At 42.2% G+C, this 26,482-nt stretch overlaps 1 protein-coding gene across 6 annotated transcripts in view; it reads right to left on the bottom strand.

Moving 5' to 3' along the window:
* The window catches only part of PKHD1 (PKHD1 ciliary IPT domain containing fibrocystin/polyductin), a 254,467-nt gene that overhangs the window by 184,580 nt on the left and 43,405 nt on the right, over positions 1 to 26,482 (bottom strand). For all 6 annotated transcript variants that reach the window (XR_008974692.1, XM_057427481.1, XM_057427480.1 and 3 more), the window contains exons 30-35: positions 22,767 to 22,962; positions 21,339 to 21,406; positions 17,089 to 18,702; positions 16,776 to 16,919; positions 8,902 to 9,115; positions 2,240 to 2,390 (exon numbers count right to left, since the gene is read on the bottom strand). Coding sequence is in view for 5 of the 6 variants with exons in the window: in XM_057427481.1 (XP_057283464.1) it covers positions 2,240 to 2,390; positions 8,902 to 9,115; positions 16,776 to 16,919; positions 17,089 to 18,702; positions 21,339 to 21,406; positions 22,767 to 22,962 (2,387 nt within the window). In the remaining variant the exon portion in view is untranslated. The remainder of the gene's footprint in view (positions 1 to 2,239; positions 2,391 to 8,901; positions 9,116 to 16,775; positions 16,920 to 17,088; positions 18,703 to 21,338; positions 21,407 to 22,766; positions 22,963 to 26,482) is intronic.

Genomic DNA, 26,482 nt, shown 5'->3' with positions numbered 1-26,482 from the left:
TACCTCTGCCCCAACCCTCCCGCAAAGCCCAGCTGTGCTAATACACTGTTGAGTTATCAGCCTGCCCAGGCATCGTTCAGTTGGCAGAGGAGTAAGCAGAAAACAAAGCACTGAGCACTGTAACTACACTGAGAACAGCTATGGATCAGGCCCATTCTTTTATGAAGTGCTTTCAGATCCTTGCATAAGAGTGCAATAGAAGTGCCAGATGTTATTATAAAGAGATGCAGTCCCATTACTTGTACACAGAGTTGTGCTGCCTGCTAATAGCACCATTATCCTAAGGCACGTGGTTCTATTAATGCATTTCACTGCTTAGTGCTGAACCTGGGGACCATTATTTCCACTGGAAAGGTAAGGCCAGTTCACATGACATGATTTAAACCTCTACAGTGAAGCATGCATATGCTGCACCAGGTCGTAAATCTTAACTGGATGCTGTCAGCTAGAAAGGGACAAAAATTGAAACCATTTATCTGAACTCTCCACCCATCCACCTCTGTTCACCCTGGCCAGTTTTGGGAAGAGGGATAAAATGATTCCAAATGCCCACTGGGTTCATTAAGCAGCAGCAAATCCCAGATCTAAAAGCGCTGCTGATTTCCTTCTGCTCTCCCTGAATGAATTTGTTCATTCAGGATGCTTAGGACTTCCTCCATTTCCCTCAATCTGAGCAGAAAAACCATAGAGGGGACAAATCTCACTACTTCCTCCTGTTTTTGCTCCCACTTGAGTCTAAAGTCAACCTGTCATCATCTAATTACTGAGACTTCAGGACCCATGACACAGCTGAGCTATTCAGATCACAGCCAGCAGTAGGTAATAGCTTCTTTATGCTGCAGCCCAGGCTTGAGGGCTGTAGAGGTCCTCTTATCACATTTGGGAAGGAAAACATGAATAAAAGGAGTAGTTACCATTTGATCTGATACTTCCCTGAGCACTGCCCTTTGATGGCTTCCTGCAGTTACCAACTAGAAATTTATTTTTTGGCTTGGTTTTCTCCTTAGCAGGGCTTGTTTCTGGGAGCATAACTAGCAAGACTGACTAGCAAATGAGTACTGATAGGGAAAAACATACCTGTGACATTCCTTCACAGACCGATGAAGAATTAACTGAAATAAGAAAAGCAATCGTATTTCTGGATACTCAGCTGCAATAGTAACATACACCTAAGGTAGATTTGCAGGGCAAATATTCAGAGACTCTTAGTAAAAGATCTAGAATCTGATGCTAGAAACATGATAAAATTACTCTGCCAGGACACTGCAGCTACTTCTGGGATAAGGTGGTAAAGGATAAATCATCGCAGATAGCAAAGTTAAAAATTACTGTGATAGATTTAATATCAATACTGAGCAAATGAACTCCAATTTCCCAGGTTTCGACCAAGAAACCAAGTCTAAGAAGACTGCATGATAATTTGATTTAATAGATAAAAAACTATTTTTTTTAACCATAATCCAGTTTTGTAACTCTTCCCATTTGCACTGCCCCCTACGAAGTGGGACTCCACTTCTCAGGTGCTGCTCATTTAGGAAAGGACTGTGACAAAAGGGTATTTGATGTTCACTAAATATCCGATCCATCTGAATTCTTTTCTCATGGGTGATACAATCTGGTATCCAACTCAGTACTCTCCAAAAATTCTTCAACACTACAAGGACTCTTAAAGAATGTTTAAGGTTTGCAATGGTCATTTTTAGATATAGAGCTTTACAATGGTGTTAGTTCAAAGTCCTAAATTTTTGTCATGAACTCTAGGTATGTCTTTCTATACCCACACATAGCCCTGGTAAGACTGTCCCATTTTACTGCAGGTACTGAAGAGGAGCAAAACCCAAATATCACCACAGCTGCACAAACGCTGAATGCTAAATCTCTGCCAGAGAGCTGAAACTCTGTGTCTCACAGCTAACATCCTGCTCTAGTAAGAGAAAATAACACTTTCAGAAGAGACTTCAAATTTATGTTAGAAAACAGGAGAGTGTTAAAAAAGGTATGCATTGCCCAGAAAATAAAGCTCATTTATGTCTCATAAAATACATGATTAACCATAGTTAACCATTAATACAGCTGCACTGCATTAGAACTGCTATTCAAAGTTGGAAAGCATTTAATATTATATATTGCTGCTGCTCAGCCTAAATTGTTTTTTTTTGCCCCCCCTTTAAATGTACACAATATTACAAATTTAATTTTAAGCTGTTTGAATCAGTCTGTAAAAAAGATTTGATTATACCTGAGTGTTCTGGCCCCAGTTTTTCCATATCTCAGTAATCTTGGCAGTAATTGGCTGATTAGCTCCCTCACACTCCATCTCTGCCTCAGTTTCCATGGTAATGTTACAGGAGCTATTATAGATGAGAACTTCATCTCTTTCCACTTTAGGGCTGAAACGAGAAGGGAGGTTAAATGGGGTGTCATCAATCTTAATGAAATGCAATTATTTTTACTCTTATTAATCATTGCAAGCCATTAGCTTGTGGCAACTCCTGGCCACCATTTGTCAAACTTTGCAAATTTCTGTAATTTTGTTTCCATTCTTTTATTGTTTATTTGTTTTTCCCCTCCTTTATCTGCACACACTCAGGATGAAAATACATGCAGTAAATATCTCTCAGTGATGCCTTTCTGCTTCCCCAAACTATTACAAACAGTAAGAAATGCCATTCTAGGACCAAGGCAGGAAGATAAGTGCAGACAACAGCTAGGGAATCAGCAGTGTCAGGATCAAAGATGGACTCCTACATGGAGTAGGGTTTGTTTGTGTCTCCCCCCTCCCCATCTTACTCACACTTAGCAACAGGGAATGAATAACTTGCAACTCCCCTAGGGCAAGTGGAGAAATTGGAAAAGCCACACAACTGGCTAACTGGTCCCTAATTCCAACTGTGAAAAAATGAGCTCATTTAGGGGTTCCAATTCCTGCTACCCAGCTGATTGCAATGATGCTTTGTTGCTAGCATTGGAACATTAACTTAGTAAATTAATTAAACTTACTTAACAGCCCAGACTAAGGAGATTCGATATATGTGCCAGTTATACCAACAGACATTTGCTCTAAAACCTCCCCTTGCATTGGGGGAAGAAGTGACAGAAAAGGGGGTGGGGAAGAAACATGTTTTTTTTTTGCCTTGGTCTTGCTGCTAACAGGAGCTGACTTTGGTAGCTTTTCATTACAGGGAGCTACAGGATCCAGCATCCCTCAAAATGAGGGGGAAACTTCCAAATTCACTTCTACAGGCTTAGGTTCAGGACAGGATAATCCAACGTCACTTCTCATTCCTTGCCTGGCCATTGCTCCTTCTTCCTCCTCTCCCCACCAAGCTGCAGAACATACACACCTTGTATCTCCTTCCCAGCTTGTGGGAAGGAGAGCAGAAAGGAGATGAGTTACAGCAACACCCATAGCTCAGAAATTATACCACTTTTCTGAATAGCTGAGAAAGGACAGAGTTCATAATATGATTTACTTAACAAAATAGAGACTCAGAAAGGTAGGACTAGGATTTTCAGAGGTCTCCAGGCTCCTAAAAGGTCCATCTAATGGGGCTTTCTGAAGTGCCAAATTTAAGAGATTAAGTTCTACCAAAATCAACCCAATTGGAAAGTCAACACTCAGACCTTTGTTAGGAGGGTGATGATCAGGATGCTTTGACGAACCTGAAGTTTTCAAACCATGCAGGATGTGGCAGCTCACTGTACAAATAAAGAGCTGCTCTGACAGAGAGCAGTTAGGGGTTATTTGTTTTGTTGCCCTTTTTCAGTGTTAAAGTATTAAAGGAAGCAGCCACATTAGAAACTACAAAAACATCAACAACAACAACAAAAAAAGCCTTTTGCAAGTAGCTCACTCTTTTTAACAATGAATTTTTATTTCTATATTTAAATGAACCTTTCCGTCTGCTGTATCAATAATCAAAAGCCAGCCATAGGCAACTACACTTGCTTTTGATAGCAACACTTTGAGAACTGCTCTTGTCCTGTACAATAATTCAATGGACTTGGCGTTCAATTCAAGACAGCACAGCACTTCTTTTTAATGCTACAAGAAAAAGCTGCATCTTTTAAATAAGCATCTGTTTTAAAGGCAAAAGGGGGTTGTTGTTGGCTGGATGCAGGGCATGGGCCCAATTTGCCAGGCACTGAAGTCAATACAAGGATCTTTGAGTGGCTGTTCACATCTTTTTACAAAAGTTAACAAGCTTTGCTTGTAGGCAAAGAGCCAATTCCTCCCTGTCCTCTCGTAACTGCATTCCAAAACCTTGATGCTGGAAACAGTTAACAAATTGCAGTGGTTAAAGGAAATGCAGGAAAAGAAGGGGTGACTTATTAAAAGGGAATTCATGGATGTATTTGGTACCGTGTTGTCAATGGCAAGACTTGCACCTCTTCTAAGGAATATGCATTGGGAATTATGTGTTCATAAAGTACAGACTACATCAGGAGAAGCTTTATTCAAACCACTGTAAAACTAGTAAGACAGATTTCATATGCAGTTAGGCCAGGAGCGATTTCAACAATTTTAAACCATCCTGGAAGGAATGCCTTAATTTTTGAACATTTGCACAGAACTCAAATAAATATATATTTTTGTTATTGTTACTATTGGTTACTATTATTAATTACAGCAATCTAGGTGTATTATTTTAGGAATTCCAAAAATCTTCCTTTTCTAGTCTTAATATTTTAATTTTCTAACACTTCAATACAAATTCCATTAATATTTTGAAATGAAACTTTTTTCTGAACTGATGTTTGAAAAAAAACTGTTTTCAAAAGTCCTGAAACAGGTCATTTTGCATGACTTTAAGCTCTTCCTCCCTCCTCCCCACATTTTTTAGATCAGGAAACTCACTTGAAAATGAACAATTATCTTTTCCCCCAGCTCCTTTTCAGCAGGAACCAGATTAGAAATAAATTCACCAGAGAAAAAACATCAGTACCCTGGAAAATTTCTCAGTAGCCCAAGTTTTAATTTCTAACCACTAGACATATATGAGCACAAAATGGGGAAAAGTTAATGACAATAACAAGAAAGTTGAAAAAGCTGGAAGGATAGGTAAGAATAAGTTGATTGATTTGATTCAGAAATATCTCCCTGCTAGGATTCCCTGGAGGAATAATAAACCCTGTCTCTGGGACATTTACAAATAAATTGAACAAAAGCACAGTGAAAAACAATACGGAAGCAGCAAATGGACTGTATGACTTTTCCTTCCACAGTAGCGGCCCAGACCACAAAAAGGAGCAAAAAGAAAAATAATCATACAAATAGACTCGTTGCAGGTGAATTTTTTTAATCAGTAAAGAGCTGAGCGCAGTTTAAATATCCAGAGAACAGGAAGCAAAAGAACAAGGAGTGAGATATTGGATTGTCCTATAGCTTTCAAGGTTGTAGGTTACTTGTTTTGGGGTTACACTGATGTGAGCAAAAGCAGAGTTCAGGTAGACAAAGCAAGGATTTTAGAGTTCCTTGTTTTGCAATAAGTCACTCTTGGAGCGATAGAACTGACTAGTTTAATTTCAGGATTTTTCTTGCCTCCCTCCAGGTCTCCCTACTCATATGTCTTCGCAACAAAACTGTCCTCATCCCCTAGGACGTTACCAATGCACAAAGTGACTTTGGACACATCTGTTGGCCAGCTGCATGTATATAGAATTATAGAATCATAGAATAGTTAGGGTTGGAAAGGACCTTAAGATCATCTAGTTCCACCCCCCCTGCCATGGGCAGGGACACCTCACACTAAACCGTGTCACCAAAGGCTCTGTCCAACCTGGCCTTGAACACTGCCAGGGATGGAGCATTCACAACCTCTTTGGGCAACCCATTCCAGTGCCTCACCACCCTCACAGTAAAGAATTTCTTCCTTATATCCAATCTAAACTTCCCCTGTTTAAGTTTTAACCCATTACCCCTTGTCCTGTCACTGCAGTCACTAATGAAGGGTCCCTCCCCAGCATCCCTACAGGCCCCCTTCAGATACTGGAAGGCTGCTAGGAGGTCTCCACACAGCCTTCCCTTCCACAGGCTGAACAGCCCCAACTTTCTCAGCCTGTCTTCATACGGGAGGTGCTCCAGTCCCCTGATCATCCTCGTGGCCCTTCTCTGGACTTGTTCCAACAGTTCCATGTCCTTTTTATGTTGAGGACACCAGAACTGCACACAATACTGCAGGTGAGGTCTCACAAGAACAGAGTAGAGGGGCAGGATCACCTCCTTCGACCTGCTGGTCACGCTCCTTTTACAATCATAGAACCATAGAATAATAGAGTAATTAGGGTTGGAAAAGGCCTTAAGAACATCTAGTTCCAACAGTTCAGGATACAGCTGGCTTTCTGGGCTGTGAGCACATACTGAAGCTGGCTCATGTTCATTCTCTCATTGACCAGCTCCCCCAGGTCCTTCTCTGCAGGGCTGCTCTGAATCTCTTCTCTGCCCAACCTGTAGCTGTGCCTGGGATTGCTCCCACCCAGGTGTAGGACCTTGCACTTGGCATGGTTAAACTTCATGGGGTTGGCATCAGCCCACCTCACAAGTGTGTCCAGGTCCCTCTAGATGGCATTCCTTCCCTCCAGCATATCAACCGAACCACACAGCTTGGTGTCATCGGCAAACTTGCTGAGGGCGCACTCAATCCCACTGTCCATGTCACCAACAAAGATGTTGAACAAGACCGGTCTCAACACCGACCCCTGAGGGACACCACTTGTTACTGGTCTCCAGCCAGACATTGAGCCATTGACCACAACTCTTTCTGTTCAGCCATCCAGCCAGCTCTTTATCCACCAAGTGGTCCATCCATCAAATTGATGTCTCTCCAATTTAGAGACAAGGATGTCGTGTGGGACAGTGCCGAACGCTTTGCACAAGTCCAGGTAGATGACATCAACTGCTCTACCCCTGTCCATCAGTTCCGTAGCCCCATCATAGAAGGCCACCAAATTGGTCAGGCAGGATTTCCCCTTAGTGAAGCCATGCTGGCGTCACTGTCCTGGTTTCAGCAGTAGCAGTCAATTTTTCTCCTTGGTAGCTGGTGCAGTGCTGTGTTTTGACTTTCAGCCTGGGAACAGAGCTGATAATACCAATGTTTTCAGTTGTTGCTAAGTAATGTGAGGCTCATGCTCTGCCAGGGAGGAGGGGAAGCCAGGAGGAAGCAGAGACATGACACCTGACCCAAACTAACCAAAGAGGTATTCCATACCACAGCACATCTTGCCTGGGGGGATAACTGGGAGTTACCCGAAAGGACACGGGGTCTTCTGGGTCTGACTCGTTTTTCAGCGGGTGTTATCATATTCTCTTCCCTTGTTATTTTCTCGTATCATTGTTGTCATTGGTGGTAGCGGTGGTGATTTGTGTTGTACATTGGTTGCTGGACTGTTCTTGTTTCAACCCGTGGGAGTTGCACTCTTTCGATTCTCCTCCCCATTCTCCGGTAGTGGGAAAGTGGAGACCCCCTCGGGGTGGGACACACGGGCCTCGATTGCTTCCAGCCCAGCACCACTCACTGGGAGTGAGTGAATGAGCTGTCTGGCTAGGTTTAAACCATGACAGTCACCAAGCACCTTGTTATGCTGTCTGGCCTACAGTTTGCTGGCAAACAGCCAATCAGGGCAGAACTCTGCCTTCCTCTCCATCAACAGGAAAATAATTACTTTCTGCCTAACACAGATTTTCTCAAACCTGACAAGAACTTGATAATTCTTAAGATGTTCATCTTTATGGATCCCAGGTCAAACTAAAAAAGCTTGTGAAAAGGATATGATAGGCTGAAAGGTAGATGCCGTAACTGTGTGTATATATAAATATATATATATGTATGTGTACATATATATAACTGTGTGTATATCTATATTTAGTAACAAAAGTTTGGGGTTTCTTTGGTCCTTTTTTTTTTTTTAACAAGTTTAAATAACTGTGTTACTCATGCCTTGCTGTCTTTGTTCAATATATGTTAATTGTTTTTCTTCCTTCAACACAGAGTATCCAGAACTACTTTTTGTTACTCGCAACACCAGCTGTGACATAAGGACCAGCTATGGATGAGGACCAAACCTCTGCAACTCAATTGAAAGACCTGGAATGCAACATCATGCACCAGCCAGGAAAGGTTTTACCATATACAGCAAATCACGGGCAAAACATTACAGAGATATTCTAATTCTCTGTTTGTTTAGTATTCTTTGGAAAGTTTTGTTCACCTATTCCTTAATTCAGACCTCCCTCTGAATCTTGGAAGTAAATGCTCTGCAGGTATATACCCTCACCACTCTATTAAAGGCAACAGTACCAATTTATATTCCTGGCAACTTGACCTTGGATTTGTAAAGCCTAAGCCTTGAATAAGTAAATGAATGCCTGAGCACCCTTGCTGAGTAAATATATCGTACAGCCTGCTGAATTTTCTCTGCGACTTTTTGCTCATGAAAATGCCTGGAGAGAGGAAGGGGGGATGTGAGAAAGGGGTAAAAAAAAAATCAAACCCAACCAACAAAAACTTCTGCTTTCCATAATGCCTAATCTTTTTCCCCATTGGCATCCACCAGATGTTGCTTTGGATCAGAAGATAAATATTAAAACCTAAGAAGGAACAAAGCAGGCTGTTTACAAGATGGGTTTTCTGATGTCTCTCAAACACTTTAAAAAGAGGAAATGGAAGGAGGGGGGAGGACTAGAGATGCTTTGATAGACACAAAGAATTAATTTCACAACCCAGCGGAGCTCTCTAGTGGTCTCAAGGCTAAATTGCTCTATTGACATCAACCTAAGGATCAGAAATCTGTTTGTTCAGTCCATCATTTGGCAGAGGCCAATTCTGCAAAAGGTGGAATGCCATCCTGGGGATGTTATTCATGGATGGGCCCATTCTGCTGTTGGAGAGACAAAGCACTAACCTGATAAAGAGTCCAGCAAAATGCCTCTGGGGTGGGTTGACATCCTTCTGATGCCACTGAGGTGGGCTGTCCTCACAGACATACAGGTAAGACACAGATTCTCTCTGGTGATAGGAACCTACTGTGACTTGGACATCACATTCAATAAAAGTGGCTCTATCTTCTTGGCAGTCGACAGACGAATGTGTCAAGCCACAGAGAACAGCCAAAGAAGCTGCAAAGAGAAGAGAGAAAAAAAATAACCCAAAGCAGCCTACACACCACTGATATTAAGCATATTTTAGCAGTAACAGTTGTCATTGTAGATTCCTGATGTGCATGTTCCAAACCTTCTTTTGGTGCATCGTTTTGGGGGATGAGTAGGTATCCATGCAACTCCTTCAGCCTTTTGCTTAGTCTGAACAAGCATATAACCTCCCTTGTGCATTCAGCATCAGGATGGCCTTTGGGATCAAATTGTTGTGTTTAGAAGGAGGTGACATCAGTGATACAGTATGAGTATGGACATTTCTTATGGGGAAGATAGACTGTGGTTTACAGATCAGGCATAAGGCACACACCTGTTACAAGGGAGACGTGACAACATCTATGACAACTTTGAAATACAAAAACAGGCTTTATGAAAACATTGCCACATCTTGGAGGGATTCTGGAGAAGTTGTGGGAAGTGGGATCTCCCCACCTTGCTTTGTACCTGAGCGTGACTAGAGAGTTAGTTCAACTTTGACTCCATGGATGTGGTAGAAAGTGTAATGGGAGCAGCTGCTTTGTTTTGAGGTGTATTTAAGGAGCAAGTGGTGTGAAAATAAAAGAGATTTTCTTATTCAAAACCCAGACAAAAAATATATATGAACTGTCACTGAAGTTCAGCTCAGTTTAAATGTTTGGTTTTAATAATTTAAAACAGGAATCCTTTAAGCATTAAACCATGCCAGAGATCAAAACTGCTTCTCTCAAAACCCTGAACATGTAAAGACATTTGGAGAATTTTCATTAATCCTGAACTAATAAAATAGTTGTATTGAACTCCTGGAAAGCTCTGTGGACAGTATCACAATATGCACCATAGTATCCAACGTGTCCCTCAAGTATCATAAATCAAATCAACAAGAATTTATCAAGAAAAGATATATTTTTGTTGTTAGCTTTTTTTGGTTCTAGTTTCTCAAAAGATACCTTGTTTGCTTGGAAAGTGTCATTGTCAATGAATGTCTTAGTTCCTAAGGAATGGAACTAAGAAAACGGTTTTTGAAATGGTAAAAATATGAAAATGCTTTATTTCCTATGTTAAAAAATGTAGTATTTTTTTGCTAAAAATTATTTATTCATATACGGTATTTCTGAAAAGTTTACAACTTTAATGTTTAAGGTGGTTTTTTTAAATGTTAAAACCTAGTATTTCATCTGCTCTGAACTTTGGAGAGAAAGTTCATATTTTTTCTGTATTTCTTCTTCTCTGGATTTAGCATAAGTAAAAAGTTACCACATCCTCAAAGATTTCACAGTATGCTTAATCCTTTTCCCTCCCCAAATCCAGTGACAATTCTATTGCTCAGGATCCATTCAAACACAGCCAAACACAATCCCTGCCTTGAAGACTGACATATAAATATGAAAGACAGAAGTAATAGAGAAGCCTAAAGGAATGATGCCACCATGCGTATATTTTGCTTTTATTGCCCAGAAATTATACCTAGAGCCACCTCAGGTATTCTATTGTTCCCACAGAAGCCTTGCTTCTTCCTTGAGGACAGGCTACCATTCCAAGGGCATTCTAAGTTGTGTTAGATATATGAGTTTTGGAAATGCTTGTCATCTAAGACAACCAAGTACTACAAATAACTTGCTATTGCAACAACCCACAGCAGAACCAAATCATTATAGGACTCTCCGAAAGAGAGGGGCATGTATGCTTCGTTGTTTTTGAGAATTTCTCAAAACTAGTAAGGATGAAAGACATTCAAGCAGTGATGGCACTGCCCTTTCCTTCCTCCACAAACCCACAACTTTTCTGCAGACAGAAAAATTTGTAATAGGGTATAACAGCTCTTTCTGCTTTAATTTTCTATTCTACTGGTGACATGAAAGACTGTAATAAGCTCAGATGTTGTAATGAAGAATAAGAAGCTACCTTAGATGAATAAGCAACTAGAGCAATACTAACACACATATGGAAAGGAACAGAATATTTTCAGTTGGAAGGGATCTACCATAACCATCTAGTCCAACCACTTCAGGGTTAACCAAAAGTTAAGCCATACTTTTAAGGGCATTGGCCAAACGCCTTTAACAGTGACAGGCTTAGGGCATTGACCACCTCTCTAGGAAGCCTGTTCCAGCGTTTGACCACTCTCTGAAGGTGGGTGGTCAAAGGAAGATTAAATTGACATTGCATAGTTTAAGAAAAAACAGCAGGTTGCTGTAAGCTAACCCAAAGAGGCTTTGGTTTAATTTGTGGTCTTGAAAAGAGCATGTCGTGGTTTTCCTGTGTAGAGAAACAGCTGAGCCTTATTTTAATATGAATGTTAGAAATTTATCCCAGAATCTCAAGACATGAATATTTTCCTTGATACCTTGCTGCTGTCAAAGAACTTGCCTGGCTAATGTAGGTCACCAGAAATTATTTCCAGCGCAGCTCTTAGAGACCAGCAGAAGAATAGCCTGTCTCTTTGGATACTTCTGGAGCGTCACATGGAAATCAGGCACTTCTAATGTGGTCCAATGCCCTCATTTTAATGTTATCATGTCTGTAGGAACAGGAGGCCTTGTATTCTGCCAACTGCTGAAATAATTTTTAACTCAGACCAGGCAAACAAAGGGACTAATTATAAAATCAAAGCTAAAGAACATGATTACAAAGGGTTGTAGAGAGATAGGTAGAAGTAAAAACCAAGAAAACCCTGCTTAATCTGTACACCTGTCTGCTTATATACATGTAGATGATTTTCAGAATCAAACCTAGGACTGCTTTTGCTCTCTCAGGGGGAAGGAAGGAGGGGTCTCATCTCCACACTCTACAGCTCCTTTCCATCTGATGGAGATACTACTCTTCAAGGAGACATGCCGTTCTCATTGCTTCTTTAGGGATCTCCGAGGTCCTCCTATTCCCTGTTCCCAGTTTAATATTTTTCTCAGGTAGGGGGAAGTCTTGGCTTTTCATCCCACTTCTTCTCACCATTAAGTGCAAGTATTATTGGTGGCATTATCTTCTGCCACAACAGCAACAAAAATATCAGCTAAAGATTACAACACAGTATGTTCTAAGAGGATGTTCTATCTGTTCTAGGACACAATTCTTCTTCCTGCTTAATTGGTTAGTGTTCAAGCCCCAGAATAAAGCTTTTTTTATGTTTTACATTCCCTATAAAGATAAAACCTGCTAATCAAGTGTAATACAATCCCATCACTGAGATGAATGCATTCATCCCATTACAGCTTCTCTTTTGAGATCAGACACAACGGCAGCCAATTCTCTGCATGTTGGCAATGGATTAAGGACCGACTGCCCCCAACCCTGTCTTTGAGGGATAGTCTGTTTCAAGCCAGGATCCTGGGCTGTTCAGCAGAAGGGCTTTTTTTTCTGGGTGGCTGTTTCATAACAACTGCTGGACATGTGATGAGGCTAAAACCTTCAGGAGTCCCAAGGGCAGCTGCAGACTGATTGAACAACTGCCCAAGGAGTCCTGGTGCCAAATCACACATCCCCAGTAATCCACCACTCACAAAATGCACTAGAGAACATAAACTCAACATGGGCTTAGCAGAGAAGACAAAGGTTAAAAAACAAAAGGTGGATGGAGAGAGGTATAAAGAGACCTGCTAAGGTCATCAAGTCCAACCTCTGCCTAAGAAGAATTACTTCCTGGGAGACATTCATTTTGCACAACCAAGTTTCAGAAGTCCTAAGAGGTGACTGCATCTAATTCCAGCACTCGATCGATCTCACTGTCAGAACATGCCTGCCATGTATTTGACATGTTTTTTTTTCTTTTTCTCTCTTTCTCAATTGTATTTCTGGATTTAAAAGAGAGAAGGGACCATTCGGATCCTTTGGTTTTATCTCCACAGCAAACATCACAGGCCCTGGCTTCTATTGAGGTCTCAATTGCAACATCCTCTTCATTTCTTCTTTGTTTGCTTGTACAAATCACCCCATTTACCTGACTATAGCTCCCCTGGGTCCTAGCCCAGTGCTTCTCCTTGGTATATCTGCACTGCTGCCATCAAAATTCATTCCTCTTTTCTCTAGCCCCATGCAAAGAGCTCCACCAAGCCACGTCTCTCTTCTTTTTAGACTTCATTGAGCTTCATTACATTTCTGGCCTTTAATCTAAATCCTCTTCCCTAAACATCCAGTTTTACCAATGTAATCTGGCTAATAGCAGGTCCAGTCCAGGACTCACTAACAAAGATCCCAGGAGCTGTTACATTAAGACCCTAAAGCCAGACCTGTTATTCTAAGCACTTCAGTGCAACCAGGCAAATCAGTCTCAGCTTTTTCCCTGATGGATCTTCTTATCAGTTCACCCCTTTTTAAAGGTGCCTTATTTACCCTCACCCCGATATCAAACAGATAATGTCAGATACTGGCTTACTGTGAAAACTCATATATGGTACCTACCCTAATATTATCTATTAGGAATATTCAGTTATTTTCTCACCTGCCTTAAGCTTCCTGCCAGTCTCCCCATCTTTCACACGAGCACAATTCAATCCCACAGACTTTAACCACGTGCTCTGTAAATGTAACCTGAGCTGAACAGAACTATAGTTGTATTTGCATTCATCAACAGCACTGTGACATGAATAAGAAAGCAAGAACAAGACAACAGGAGAGCTCTCAGGATCAATCCAGTATGTCTTTAACAGACCTTTAAAGACTTGTGTTTGTGTTTGAGGTATTTTTTTGTTTGGTTGTATTTTGCTTGCCAGGAGTGTGGTTTTGTTAGCTTCATTTAATTTTGTTAATTTTCTTCAGCTTTAAAGGTGAAACTCAAATTTACTTCTGCTGTGATTTGATTTTCCTACATCTTCCAGAAAAGTGTTCATTAAAGAGTCTAGGCATGCATGGATTGAGCATGTTCCAGCACTCAGTGGGCCCAGCTCCTGCCAATGATCGAACCAGAACTCTGCTGCAACACCCATTCCTAAGGAAGACCCCATAAGGGAGGTTTATGGATGAATCCTACTGAGACCAACACACACCTTGTGTCTTAGAAAACTGCCTTTTAAAAGGGAAAGAAGTCATATTTCCCACCTGCAGAGCCTTGCCCTGCTGATCTGATCACGTGTAAGCTAGATGGACCGGCTGGGGATTCCCACAGGAACATTTTAATCAGGTCAGACACAACATGACCTAGCACTGGAATGAAACCCCAGGGCAGTAAGATGCCACCTGACATCATGCACTGCTGGAGGAGAGGTGTTTCTGCTTCACCAGTGTACTGTAACAGAAGAAACACAGCTTAAACTCTTCACTTCTCGTCACCTGGTCCATGAGCAGCAGGGGGAAATGTCAGATAAGAATGCAACCTGGGTGCACCAGCCTCTGCATCAAGGGGCCCTGAGGCACCACAGACTCATCTCTCCACCCATCTCCTTCACAGCTCTTGGTTCTGCATCCCCAAACTCTTCACCACCTCTCCCATGGAGATGGGGTTGTGAAAGGAAGGTCTGAGCACTGAATGTGTGAATGCCATGTGGCAAACTTCCCCAGGCAAGTAGCACCATGTAGACCATGAGGTGAGACTAGACTAACTGCACTTAATCAGTCCACTCACACCCTGAAAGGTGGGGAGTGTAATCCCTTAAATAATAGGAGGATCACTGCCTGGAAAGCATCTTGCTCTATATACAGAATCACCAATGCCACGTGTAGATGTGCACAAACTGAGTACAAGTGTCCTAGGGAGTACAAACTGCCTGGCAAGCACTCACAGATTTAAGCTGCCTGCAAAGGAATTTAATGCAAGGAAAAAAAAAAAAAAAAAAAAGAAGGGACGTTTTCTTGTAAAGACTTCATTGACAAAACTCGACTGATGAGATTTTCAGGGCTGCACACTGCAAAAATCACAGCAGGGGAGAGACAGGTTGTCTTGTAACTGGCCTCAAAGCCAGAGCGCCTGTGTAGCTTTGTTTGATGACCCTTAGCATCCTCTCTCCCGAAACAGCCAGCAAAGCAGGCAGCAATCAGCATTCACTTGCTGACATCTAGTGTTGGTAATAAGCATTGTGGTGCTGCCTCTGAAATGGTTTTTCCCCAGGCTCCCTCTGCCGCCTGCCACGCAGTGAATTTTGAACACAGTTATTAATGTTTCACAGTTTCAACCAATTTGATTACATTTTATTCTGCTATTCTTCCTACAATAACCAGACTTCGCCTTTTTGTGCTCTGGGTTTCTTCCAGCACTCCAGTACCATGCGTGTTTTCTTGCTTAAAAAAAATAACACAGTTTTGTAGACTGCGCCTGAATCTTAATTAAAACAAGGAAAATTGAGAATTTACAACGTCTTCGTGCCTCCTTTTGAGTGCTTGTGGTTGGATCTAAAAACCCCCTCAATTTTTCTCAGTACTCCTTATGGAAGAGGAAAGGAACCATTAAAAACGACGAGCAAATTGAGAGTTTTGGTACAACTGAGACTGAAAAGGACCCCTGGATGCCTCTTGTCCCAACCCTTGCTCAAAATTTCACATTGGCCTGCTTTTTCAGTAACTATCTAGTCAAATTCTATTTGGAAAACAGATATTCCACACATCTTTGAGCAAAACCTTGGTAATTTACCATTGCTGTCACCTTTCTTCCAGGTCCACAAAGAAGAAGAGTCCATGGAAGTTTGGTGACTTGAATGGTGGAACTCTGGATGACCACAGAACAGCAAACATTCCTGTAGAGATCAGGATGTTCTCCTAGCATCAGAGCTAGGAAGTGCTAAAGTGTTACGCTAGCAAGTGCTGGAATGCTGCAGCACTAAGGTAGGTACTTTGGTGCTTAGGGTTTGGAGAAGGGTGTATGTCTCAGGGTGAGATTTAAAAGCCTTAAATCCTACTTTTTGCAGATCTTAGGAGTCTAATTCTGTGCTGCCAGTAGGAGAGGGAGGAAATACAACTTGTTCCAGGAAATTCCCATTTCAAAGAGTTTCCTCCAAAATCAAGGCAGAGTTATCTCTCTCTGGGAAAGCTGGAGATCATTACAACATTCCCTTCTGCCTTTCTCCATTTAAGGGAATGCATCCACTCTGGAGAGGGATGATCCCGTCTTCCCACTCAAAGGAATTAAATCATCATTCCAGCTGCCCAAATGTATGAACTTGGTCATAGTACAAAATTTTTCACCCTCACAGTCATTCACCCTTTTCCTCCCACCTCATTACCCCCTGAAGCTGTCCCACCATGCAGCCAAAACACAAAATGTATGGGGCCACAGAAGAAAAGGCCTCTAAGGGAGCTCAGCTCACTAAGACAGTCATGATGGCCAAGGGGTTCTTGTGTACACAAGCCCACAGCACTCATTCACATTTTATGCGAGACTGTTTTCCTGAGAAATAGCTGCCACAAGGACCTGCTGACATTGTGTGCACATCTCATCCACAAACACAAAGCATGTGTGGCCACAGGCACATGGTGGATCTAGTCCAGAGCCCATGGCTATTGACACAAAACCTCCCCCTGATAGCAGTTGCCTTTGGACTGAGCTCAAAAACCTGAAGCCAATGTTATGTTGGTTCTTCTCCTTTCTCCAGGGCTGCTGCTGCTTTTTATTCCCATTGGATGAGATACACTGGGACAGACACATGGACACACACACCCCTTCAGGTCAAAATAGAGTTTTAGGCAGTATTTTTAACAAAATGCCAGGTTTTGTGTCTTAGCTGACCTTGTAGGCGTGGGACAAGGCAGGCCAGGTCAGTCATCGTTGTGTTGCCCAACAATCCACAGTTGGTGCCACAGACTGTGACCAAAGTCTTCCCTGGGGAAAACCCAATTCCACGCAGGTAAATTGCTCCTCCATTCAAACCACCTTGGAAAAGAACAGAAAATGGTAATTAAGACACAGGCTGACAGCCAGGTGTCAACAAGTGTATGCTTTTTAATTCATCATTTTTGTGTTCATGCAAAAAAAAACCCACTCGCTGCAGTCCCTCACACTGCACCCCACAGAGAAGCTGCAACAAGCCTTCATGACTTACCCCAGTTGTGATGCACAGCTGTCACCATCAGCTCAGAGGTGAATGTCAGGTTGGAGGAAACCCAGCCCCTGGGGACATCCAGGCCCAGCACACTGTAATGGCCAACAGGGAGCAGAGGAGCAGAGCACTGCAAAGTAGAGTTAGTGATGGTGACACTGCTACAAGCAAAGTCTCCAACAAATACATAGATGGTGTCCATCTCTGTGACCAGTGATACTCTCATGGTTAAAAGGAGACCAGTTGCAGCAAGTGAGAGCAAAGCTGGGGTAAAATCCTCACTGTAACTTATTCTTCCAAGGTAATAGGTGATGCCATCTACTTTCAGAGTCAAAGACCTATTCCCGTTACCTGGGGGTACTGTACACTGGATAGCTGCACAGGTGATGCTGAGAATGAGGCAGGGGCGGTGATCAATGAGAACAGAAGTCATTCTCTTTCCTTTCAGTGCCAAGCCTGCTAAGGTGAGCAGGCCTCCACCATTGGTACTGAAGTTTCGTGGATAAAACTGGTGCACTTGAGGCAGAAGGGTAAGAACAGGGGCTGCCTTTCTGAAGCAAGCTTGCCCACTTTTCCTGTTGAATACGGAAATGTTGTGCTCCCCTGGGGAAATGCAGTCCATCTGGCACTTGATGCTGGTCTCATTCCAGAAAGTTACCTCGCAGACAGCCTGGTTATTCACATGTACCATGGGCCTATCATTTGGCCATGCCAACCTCTGTCCTTTGATCACCACATATGTGAATGTCCCATTGGTTTCCCAGGTCACCGAATCTACAAGAGGGGTCCACCGCTCATGAAGGTGAAGTGTGCAGTCTCCAAGGCAGACACTGCTGATGCCATTGACAATTGCAGTGACATTAAGAACCCAGGATGCCCCAGACAGCCACTGATAATGGAAAGGAAGGGTCCCTGGAAGGACAATGCAACTAATGCCATTATGGTCAGAGTTCTGGACCTCACAGGAATAATTACTCTGCAGGCTGAGCTCTACCAAATTCCTCCTGGATTTTAAAGCAGTACCAGATACAGTGAGTAACATCCCACCACAGATTGATCCTTGTGGTGGGAATATGGAGATTATCTGTGGAGTTATTTTAAGGGTCTGCAGCCTTGCTGTTACACGAGCATATCCCAGCTGCCTCTGCATAACTTGGACGGGGAAAATCCCAGGTTCCAGGCTGTTCAGAGGCAAAGAGCACTGATAAAACATTGCAGACTCATTGCCATGTTGAAATTCAAGTTCACATTCACTATGTCCAAGCATAGCAACAGATCCAGTGATGTTTATCCCTTGGATGCTCAACAGCAGACTGCTTTCTGTGATTTCCATTTTAACAGCGGTAATCAGAGGAGTCAAAGCTCTTTGGTAATTAAAGGTGGTGGTCCTTTTTGCAAAGAGAATGTGTTGAATTGACCTACTGCTGATGACTACGTTTACTCTGACAGAGATTTCTTGTGAATCTTCATTAGATAAATTAGCAGCTGAGGGGGTCAGGCACCAAATTGTATCTTCTGTCAAGTGAGTAACCTTACAGGTTTTCCTGTTCATTGAAACAGAAACCAGGGCAGGATTTTGGCTAAAGCCCACCCCAGAGATTGTGAGCAGTGTTCCACCTAGGAGTAAAACAAAATAAGGAAGGACTTTATATGCAGGAAAGGAATTAACTAATGTGAACAATCACAAACCATGATAAAGCTGATAAACACAGCAGACAGTCTTAGCCAAGATGAATGGAAAAATTAAGTTCTTTTTTCGGAACAAGACAGCTAGAGATAATAGCAATCATATCAGGATAATCCTATGTGGACAGGAGGCTAAGGTATCAGATAGCCAGGGACCTTCATGGCAGTAAATGACATTAGAAAGCCACCACGAAACTGGAGGAAGCTTCTGTGAGAAGACCCATGAGAGCGCACAGAGAATGAACTCTTCAGGGAATGGGATGGTCTGCACAGGCAGGTGGGGAGATGCTAGATGTGGTTTGGTCCTCCTGCATACATGGAAGCAGGATATGGTATGACTACTTTCAAACAAAAAGTCAAACCCACAGACCTTCCTTCAATATTCAGTTCTGCCTGGCTGCTCAGACAGAGTACCAGATTTGCCATGCACTGATGGTCACTTGCCCTGGAGGAGTTCATTGACCAGAAAAGCTGATGCATTGATGAATACAACCAGCTTCAAACCCTCTCTTACTTACATGCTCCCAGTCTGCACCATTTAAGATGGGTAGAACAGGAAAAGGAAGAGAAAAGTAATTCCCCCTCCGCTGTCAAAGGCGACTCTGACCAGGGCTCCCAATGCATGAGCTGGAAGAACACAGGCTGTCTGCTTTCCCCTGTGGTTACCTGTGTGTTTTTATTACCTGCGTGTCTATTTAAGGCCACAGAAGGTGACAGCAAAAGGGTAGTGCAAACTGATATGATAATTCAGATGGAAAAGCAATTCAGGCAGAGTTAGACACAAAGATATGGCCTCCAAATGAAGCTATTCTTGTGCCTAGTGCTGGAAGCTGGAAGATTTATAGAGAAATATCATCATACACTGCTCCACTCATACTCTTCCTAAGCCATCTTGTATTTGGGTCACTCTTGGGAGACAGGCTCTATTTGGTCTGATCCAGCACAGTTGTTTTACAATATGTCATTGTAATCCCTCTCCATACTGGCAGAAGAAGGAGCCTTAGAAGTCTCTGCTACCACCCTTGCCACTGAGAGTAGGTGCTAATTATCTGGAATAAGCATGAAACCCAGTGTCTGAATTTACATGCTGCAGCACAGCTGTATCTGCATTTCCTCCCAGGGTGCTGAGAATAAGGGCAGCAGCAAAGAAGTAGCAGCCTGGATTTTAGGTAACAATAATAAAAATGTAAACCCTCCAGCATTCTCAGCCTAATCCCATGCTTCCAATCCCAGAGCCCAGCTGAAACCTCTCTCCATTTTCCTTTAGTCTGCAGTAGTAGTACTCCCAGGGCCCTGTCTGTCTTGCTTCAACCTCTTTATCCATTAAACACATGCCCTTCCTTTTCCCATGATCTGCCTGAAAAAAAACAAGTTGGTTTATAGCAGGGTTCCTTTTGAGTGAACTCCAGTCCTTGATCCAGATGGCCACACAAGTGTTATAGACAACAAAAGACCAGAGATAATGGAGGGGGTAGGACTGGTGATTTTTCCAGTGATGAGATTCTCTGTCAACTTAAGCCATCCATACAACTACAGCTAAAGTTTTAGTTGGTTCTTATTTAAACTTCAATTTACCCTTAAATATGAAAACAAGGATGCAATAATTTATTTTTTGGTCTTTTTTTACTATAGCTTAATCTTCAAAACTTATAGGCTTTGCTTTCCAAACTCTATCTCCACCCTCATCTTTCAAGGTTTGGGCAATTCACAAAGTATTGAAGCAATCATGTAACACAAAGCCCCTGAGTTTTTGTATCTTTAAGTGTATTGCGAGCCTAGGAGAACAATCTGTGGAGGACCTGACGTTGCATCACAAGAATTTCTCTGTCTCCTATAATAGCATTTCTGAGGGCTCATGTAAAAATCACTACATTTTGAGGGGATTTAACTCTCCCCCACCCAATTTAAATTATTTTTTTATTTAAAAATAAATTAACTATACCAAATATGATTTTTAAGATTTAAAGTTAAACTTTTCTTTTTCATTCAGTAATATCTCACTCTGAAAAGCAATTTACTTCCAGTGTTTAAAAACTCAGAATGAGACTAATAAATACTTCATTTTTTATTAAGGTTAACATTGAAAAATGACTTTTTTTTTCTTTTGAACTTAACAAAAAGGAGTGTCTCCTTTGGGATCACTTGAAATTATTGTTTGTTTCAAACCACACTTGTCCCCTGCTTGCCACCTAACTTTCAGATAGAAAGCCTTGAAAGATAGAGATGTAATGACTGAAAGAGACTGCACAGATGAGTCAGGTGTGGGAACACTTTGTTTTCCCAATAGGAGCATACAAGGATACATGAGCAAACACTTGAAGATATGAAATTGAAATCACAGGGAGCCCTGAGCCAGCCAACCAGATTGAGGGATGCTCACTACAATCCCACATTTCCAGACTGCTGCTGTCTGCCAGTTGATGTCTGCATAATAAAGGGTCACAGATTTAAAACACCCTCATTTAAGCTGATGTGAAATGGGATGCCCTTTTCATTCCTGCAGGAAAACTGTGCCCTTGATCCCTTTAACCTCCATAAGTGGCTGCAGGTGTACCGACGTTGTTTACCCAGAAAGGAGCCACAACATGGCTCTATGCTGAAGATCTCTGACAGGTACTGGATTAACGGCTCAACCCTGGAAAACACAAGCAACATAGAAAGGGGGTTTGGAGATTTAAGGGGTTTTCTATATAAGTTTCTCCCCTGCTGCAGTACTGTTCTCTCTTATAACTCCTTCTAGGTTGGAAGGCCAGACACCCACCTGGCACATTCTCTTTGTTCAATGCCACAGTGACAAGACCACACCACAAACCAAATCTGTGCACATGATTTGAGCCACATGTACTGCAAGCATCTTCTTATCAAGCGGCAGCCTGTTGGACAAATTTAGTCCATGAGGTGCATCTGAATTGCTCATCAAAGGACGAAAGAATGCCGGAGTTTTTTGCCAAACAGACCCCACTGTAGCTATGCCCACAGAAAGAAGATGCAAGAGCATGGAAGAAATTCCACCTGCCTTCCTTCCTTACATTCTCCCACCATACCTGAAGCACACTCAGATAAAGGTGAAGCTCCATTTCTCTCCCACCTACATCTATTTTTCCTCATCACCCTCTCCTTTCAAAAAGGACAATCTAGACCTTCCCAAGCCTGCAATCCATCCCACCAGAGATCAGAGTTGTCTCTTAATATGATCCATCTCCCTCCACTCTCTGTCCCTGGAGACAAAGTAATGGTGCTGACAACAGATCAGTTATCAGTATCAGATGTAATCCCTGTGTGTCATTCCACTGACCATAGGTTTTCTCCTTCTGAATTTTATTAATGAAACAAGCAGATTAGGGTGGTTTGTGAGCAGTAAAAGCAGCTCCCTTCTCTGTACTACCATTGCTTCAGGATCATTCCTAGCAACTGCCATGGATGAGCATTGCATGGCTGAGAAGCAAAACTGTATTGCTTGTGAATGTATTGTTGCATCCCACTTTCAGGTCAATTTTTCCCCACATTTTAATTCATTTATACATTTATCTAAGCTTGATGTTTCACCTTAAGAAATAGAAATAGCTTCATTTAAAAATTCTCCAAACAAAGCATTTTCTTGGTTTTCAAACTAGCTTTTGTTTTTCTCACAAAGTGTTTCTTTTCTTCTGCTGTTTTCCTACAGCGGAATTTATCTGCATTTGACCTGAATCTGTGAATACCTTTGATTGTCTGAATATGCATTTTTCATCAAATCAGCTGTTTTTTCTAAAATGTTTCTCTCCTGCCTCCTACTGATCCAAGGGGAGTTAATTGACTCGCATTAGCAGTTTGCTGACTTGGGGTACACAGATCAATAAATGCCTTGATAATTATTCATCATTTTATACCACACTGCAAATTTCACTGTTAGGTACAGAACTCGTGAAAACTCTTACCTTCTTTTTCAGATTAACCCTAAAATGCCAAATAGAAGGGAGAATGAAATGCATCTTAAAGTACACATGTTCACATACCCATTTGAAGCAACAGCAACACCATTGATGGTAAGGGAAACATTGTACCATCCTGCAGCCAGGGCTGGAAGCATCACATTGATGCTATGGTCTGTCTGTGCCTGGATCTGCGGCCATGAGTCCCCAATTTGGACCTTGATATCTGAATCTCGGTAGCTGGAAAACTGGGATATTCCAATCTGAAGCTCTTGACCACCTACAAAGAGAAGAACAGATAAAACCAGCTCAGTGTTGCTGGCAGCAGATATTTTAGCATGTGCAACCATTGCACAAGGAAGAACATGGAGTCTCATCATGTTAGAACAGGTCCAGTCACATCCATCAGCCCAAAACACTGAAGAGCACAGTGATTCTGCATCCTACTCAACCCCTCCATGATAAGGTCACAAGCCACAAGTGAGACTTTAGCACAGTGAACTTGGTTATGATCATCTATAGAAACCCTCAGGATATGGTCCATGCCCCCTTACCATAAATGTCTATCATATAAATATCTGCAGCTGATAAAAGCCAAATCCAGTCTTTCTAAACCTCACATAAACTGAAAATGAGGATTTCTGGGATTTTTCCTAAATCCCTGACAAATTATCCAGGCCATTTTTCAGCACTAAGGAGCTATTTAACAGGAACCTTTTACAGCTACATGAAAATTTCCTTGGCTACGTAAAGTCAGATGCCTACATATGTCCTGCTGTGGTTTAACCCCAGCCATCAACTAAGCCCCACACAGCTGCTCACTCACTCCCTCGTGGGGCTGGGGATAGAATTTGAAGGGTAAAGGTGAGAAAACACATGGATTGAGAATAAAGGCAGTTTAACAGGTAAAGCAAAAGCTGTGCACACAAGCAGAGCAAACCAAGGAATTCATTCAGTCTCCATCACAAGCAGGTATTCAGCCACCTTCAGGAAAACAGGGCTCCATCACATGTAATGGTTACTTGGGAAGACAAAATGACATCATTCAGACACCCCTCCCTTTCTCTTTCTTTCCTTTTCCCCAGCTTTATATGCTGAGCATGACATCAGATCGTGTGGGTTATCCCTTGAGTCAGATGGGATCAGCAGCACTGGCTGTGTCCTCTCTTGGTTCCTTGTGCATCCTCAGCCCACTCACTGGTGGGATGGTGTGAGGAGCAGAAAAAGTCTTGGCTCTGTGTAAAAGCTGCTCAGCAATAGAGTGAAAACATCCCTGTGTTATCAGTTTAGATTTGTCTCCAGCACAGACCCAAAACACAGCCCAATACCAGCTACTATGCAGGAAATTGAATCTATCCCAGACAAAACCATCACAGGTACAAAGCACCATTTTTTTCAGGAAACATGGTGCTCTTTCCCATTTAAGCCCTGTGTGAGGCAAATAAAAGTCAGATGACAAAGAATACTTCCCTCTCTTTCTGCATAATACAGTAATAGAAAATGACAAGAGCAGCAGAGAAGGGAATTTCATAACCTAAATTCCTCCTGAAATAACTTATATGCATTAGTCCAGATAAAGACATTTTCACTGAGACAGCTCTATCTGTAGTAAATGAAGAGAAGCAGAGCCTTTATGGCATGAATCATCTTATTGTAAGGAAGACATACAAAAGAGCTGTGGTGAATCCCACTACATAACGGTCTATTTCTCTTCACTGTGTATGCAAGACATCTAAACAACAAGCACAGAAACATCTTTAGGAGGTGAATCTCATACTCCTGTCTCCCCTGAAGGGTGTGGGCTCTATTGCACAGAAGCGGGAATAAACAGGCTGAGAAGGGGTCTTGAAGTCTAACTTCCTGCTGTCATAGACTACTATGTTACATAAATCCCTTTCCTAAATTAATAAAGCTAAAGGTGTTAATATTCCTTTGCCTGAAACACTTGTCTACTCACAGAGTTCTCCAGAACAGCTTTAATTTTTCCTATTCTTCTTCTTCACTGAGCACGTGGCACTGTTATCACAACCAAAAGAAAAGGTAGTCATAGAATCACAGAATGGTTTGTGTTAGAAGGGACCTTAAAGCTCATCCAGTTCCAATCCCCTGCCACAGGCAGGGACACCTTCCACTAGAGCAGGTTGCTCTGAGCCCCATCCAACCTGGCCTTGAACACTGCCAGGGATGAGGCAGCCACAGCTTCTCTGGGCAACCTGTGCCAGCGCCTCACCACCCTCACAGGGAAGAACTTCTGCCTAATATGTAATCTCTTTCAGTTTAAAGCCATCCCCCCTTGCACTGTCACTACTTGCTCTTATAAGAAGTCAGGAGCAGCTCATCTGCTTTGCTTTCTCACCTTGTCTTAATCAAAATTAACATTTATAGGTTAATACATTCTTACTAGAGATTTAGATCTGGGTAGCTATTTTGTCTCCCAAGCAGACACCTGGGTCACTTGGCTTTAGCATCACTCCCCAGCAGGCACTATTACCATTCAGCTCCACAGCTTCAGCTTTGGAGATGTCTCTACTTTCCATGAAGCAGGAGAGTCTGCACAAAGCTCCCCTCATCTAACAGCTCCCCTGAGCGGGTCTTGAGGCCAGTACTTTTCAATTCTGCATGTGCAGAGTCAAATAAAGTTTGAAAGCCTGCAAAGTTGAATATGTTAATAGCATGAACTCTTTGGACTCTTGGTCAATTGTCAGCTTAATCCTAGATGCCTGGAAGGCATTGGTGTAATTTATTTATTCTTTTTATTATATAGGAGGAAAATTATATTAAAAGACGAAGCCGTGGAGGTTCTGAATAAGAGATTGAACTCAGCCACACCACCACTCACAAGACACTATAACATTAAGGAATTCCTTGCACCTGGGCTGCCCGCGGCTAGAAAAATCTCCCCTTGGTGATATGATATCTGAATAATATTTAGGTGATAAAGGACATTTTCTCTTATTTATGCATTCTGGAGTAATAGAAAATGACAAGGGCATTTGGGGAAAGGAACAGAAATGCCAGGCATTCAGCAAGAAGTGTATTTTGTCACTGGCAGTCACCTAACTCCTTGCATCCCCATGAAGTCCAGCCAAACTGTTGAGCAAGGGGGAGCTTTATTAAAGTGTGCACTGGAGAGGCTGTAAAAAGGGAGGGGGATGACCCAAGCAAACAGTCAGATTATTGCATACTTGAAGGAATGGGAATGGAGTGACTGGGAAAGCAGAAATATTTTCAGCTTCCTTCCATCTTCCTTCTCTCTCAGAAATGAGGAATATGGTGTCTGGTTGCTACACAGAAATGTAGTAAACTTTCTTCCTCAAAGGCTTGTCTGTAAGTGGACACTACTCATCATTAATACCTTCTATGCCCAATGGCAAAACATTGTAAGAAAAAAAAAAAATAAAAGAGAAATGATTAAAACAGAGCCAAAGCTAACCTCAATTAGAAACATTCAAAAAAACAAGAATGCTAAACGCTCCATGAGATCTACTTGTGATTTTGCCCCCACAAAGTCCATGAAATCTAAACTCATATTCTAAAGCAATGGATCACATGGTCCAAGGGCAACTGGAAGAGTTTGTCTTGGAAATGGGAACTAGCAGGGTGTTGCCTCTCTTCTGCTTTCAGCTACCCAAAATGCAGAAGATGCATTTCCAGATCAACCCTTTTGGATTCTGAAGGACATTCTCTTGTCATGGCTGAACCTGTTACAGAGAATGAATAGGTGGAATAATTTCAGAGCAGAATTAGAGAAACATGACACAAAAGGAGCACTATACCACACCTGGAATCCTGTGGGCATC

The sequence above is a fragment of the Pezoporus wallicus genome, unplaced genomic scaffold (assembly GCF_028554395.1).
Source record: "Pezoporus wallicus isolate ANWC-B61680 ecotype Strahan unplaced genomic scaffold, APGP_CSIRO_Pwel_v1 contig_6464, whole genome shotgun sequence".
NCBI classification, from domain to species: Eukaryota; Metazoa; Chordata; class Aves; order Psittaciformes; family Psittacidae; genus Pezoporus; species Pezoporus wallicus.
This window is presented reverse-complemented; position numbering and strand designations above follow the sequence as displayed.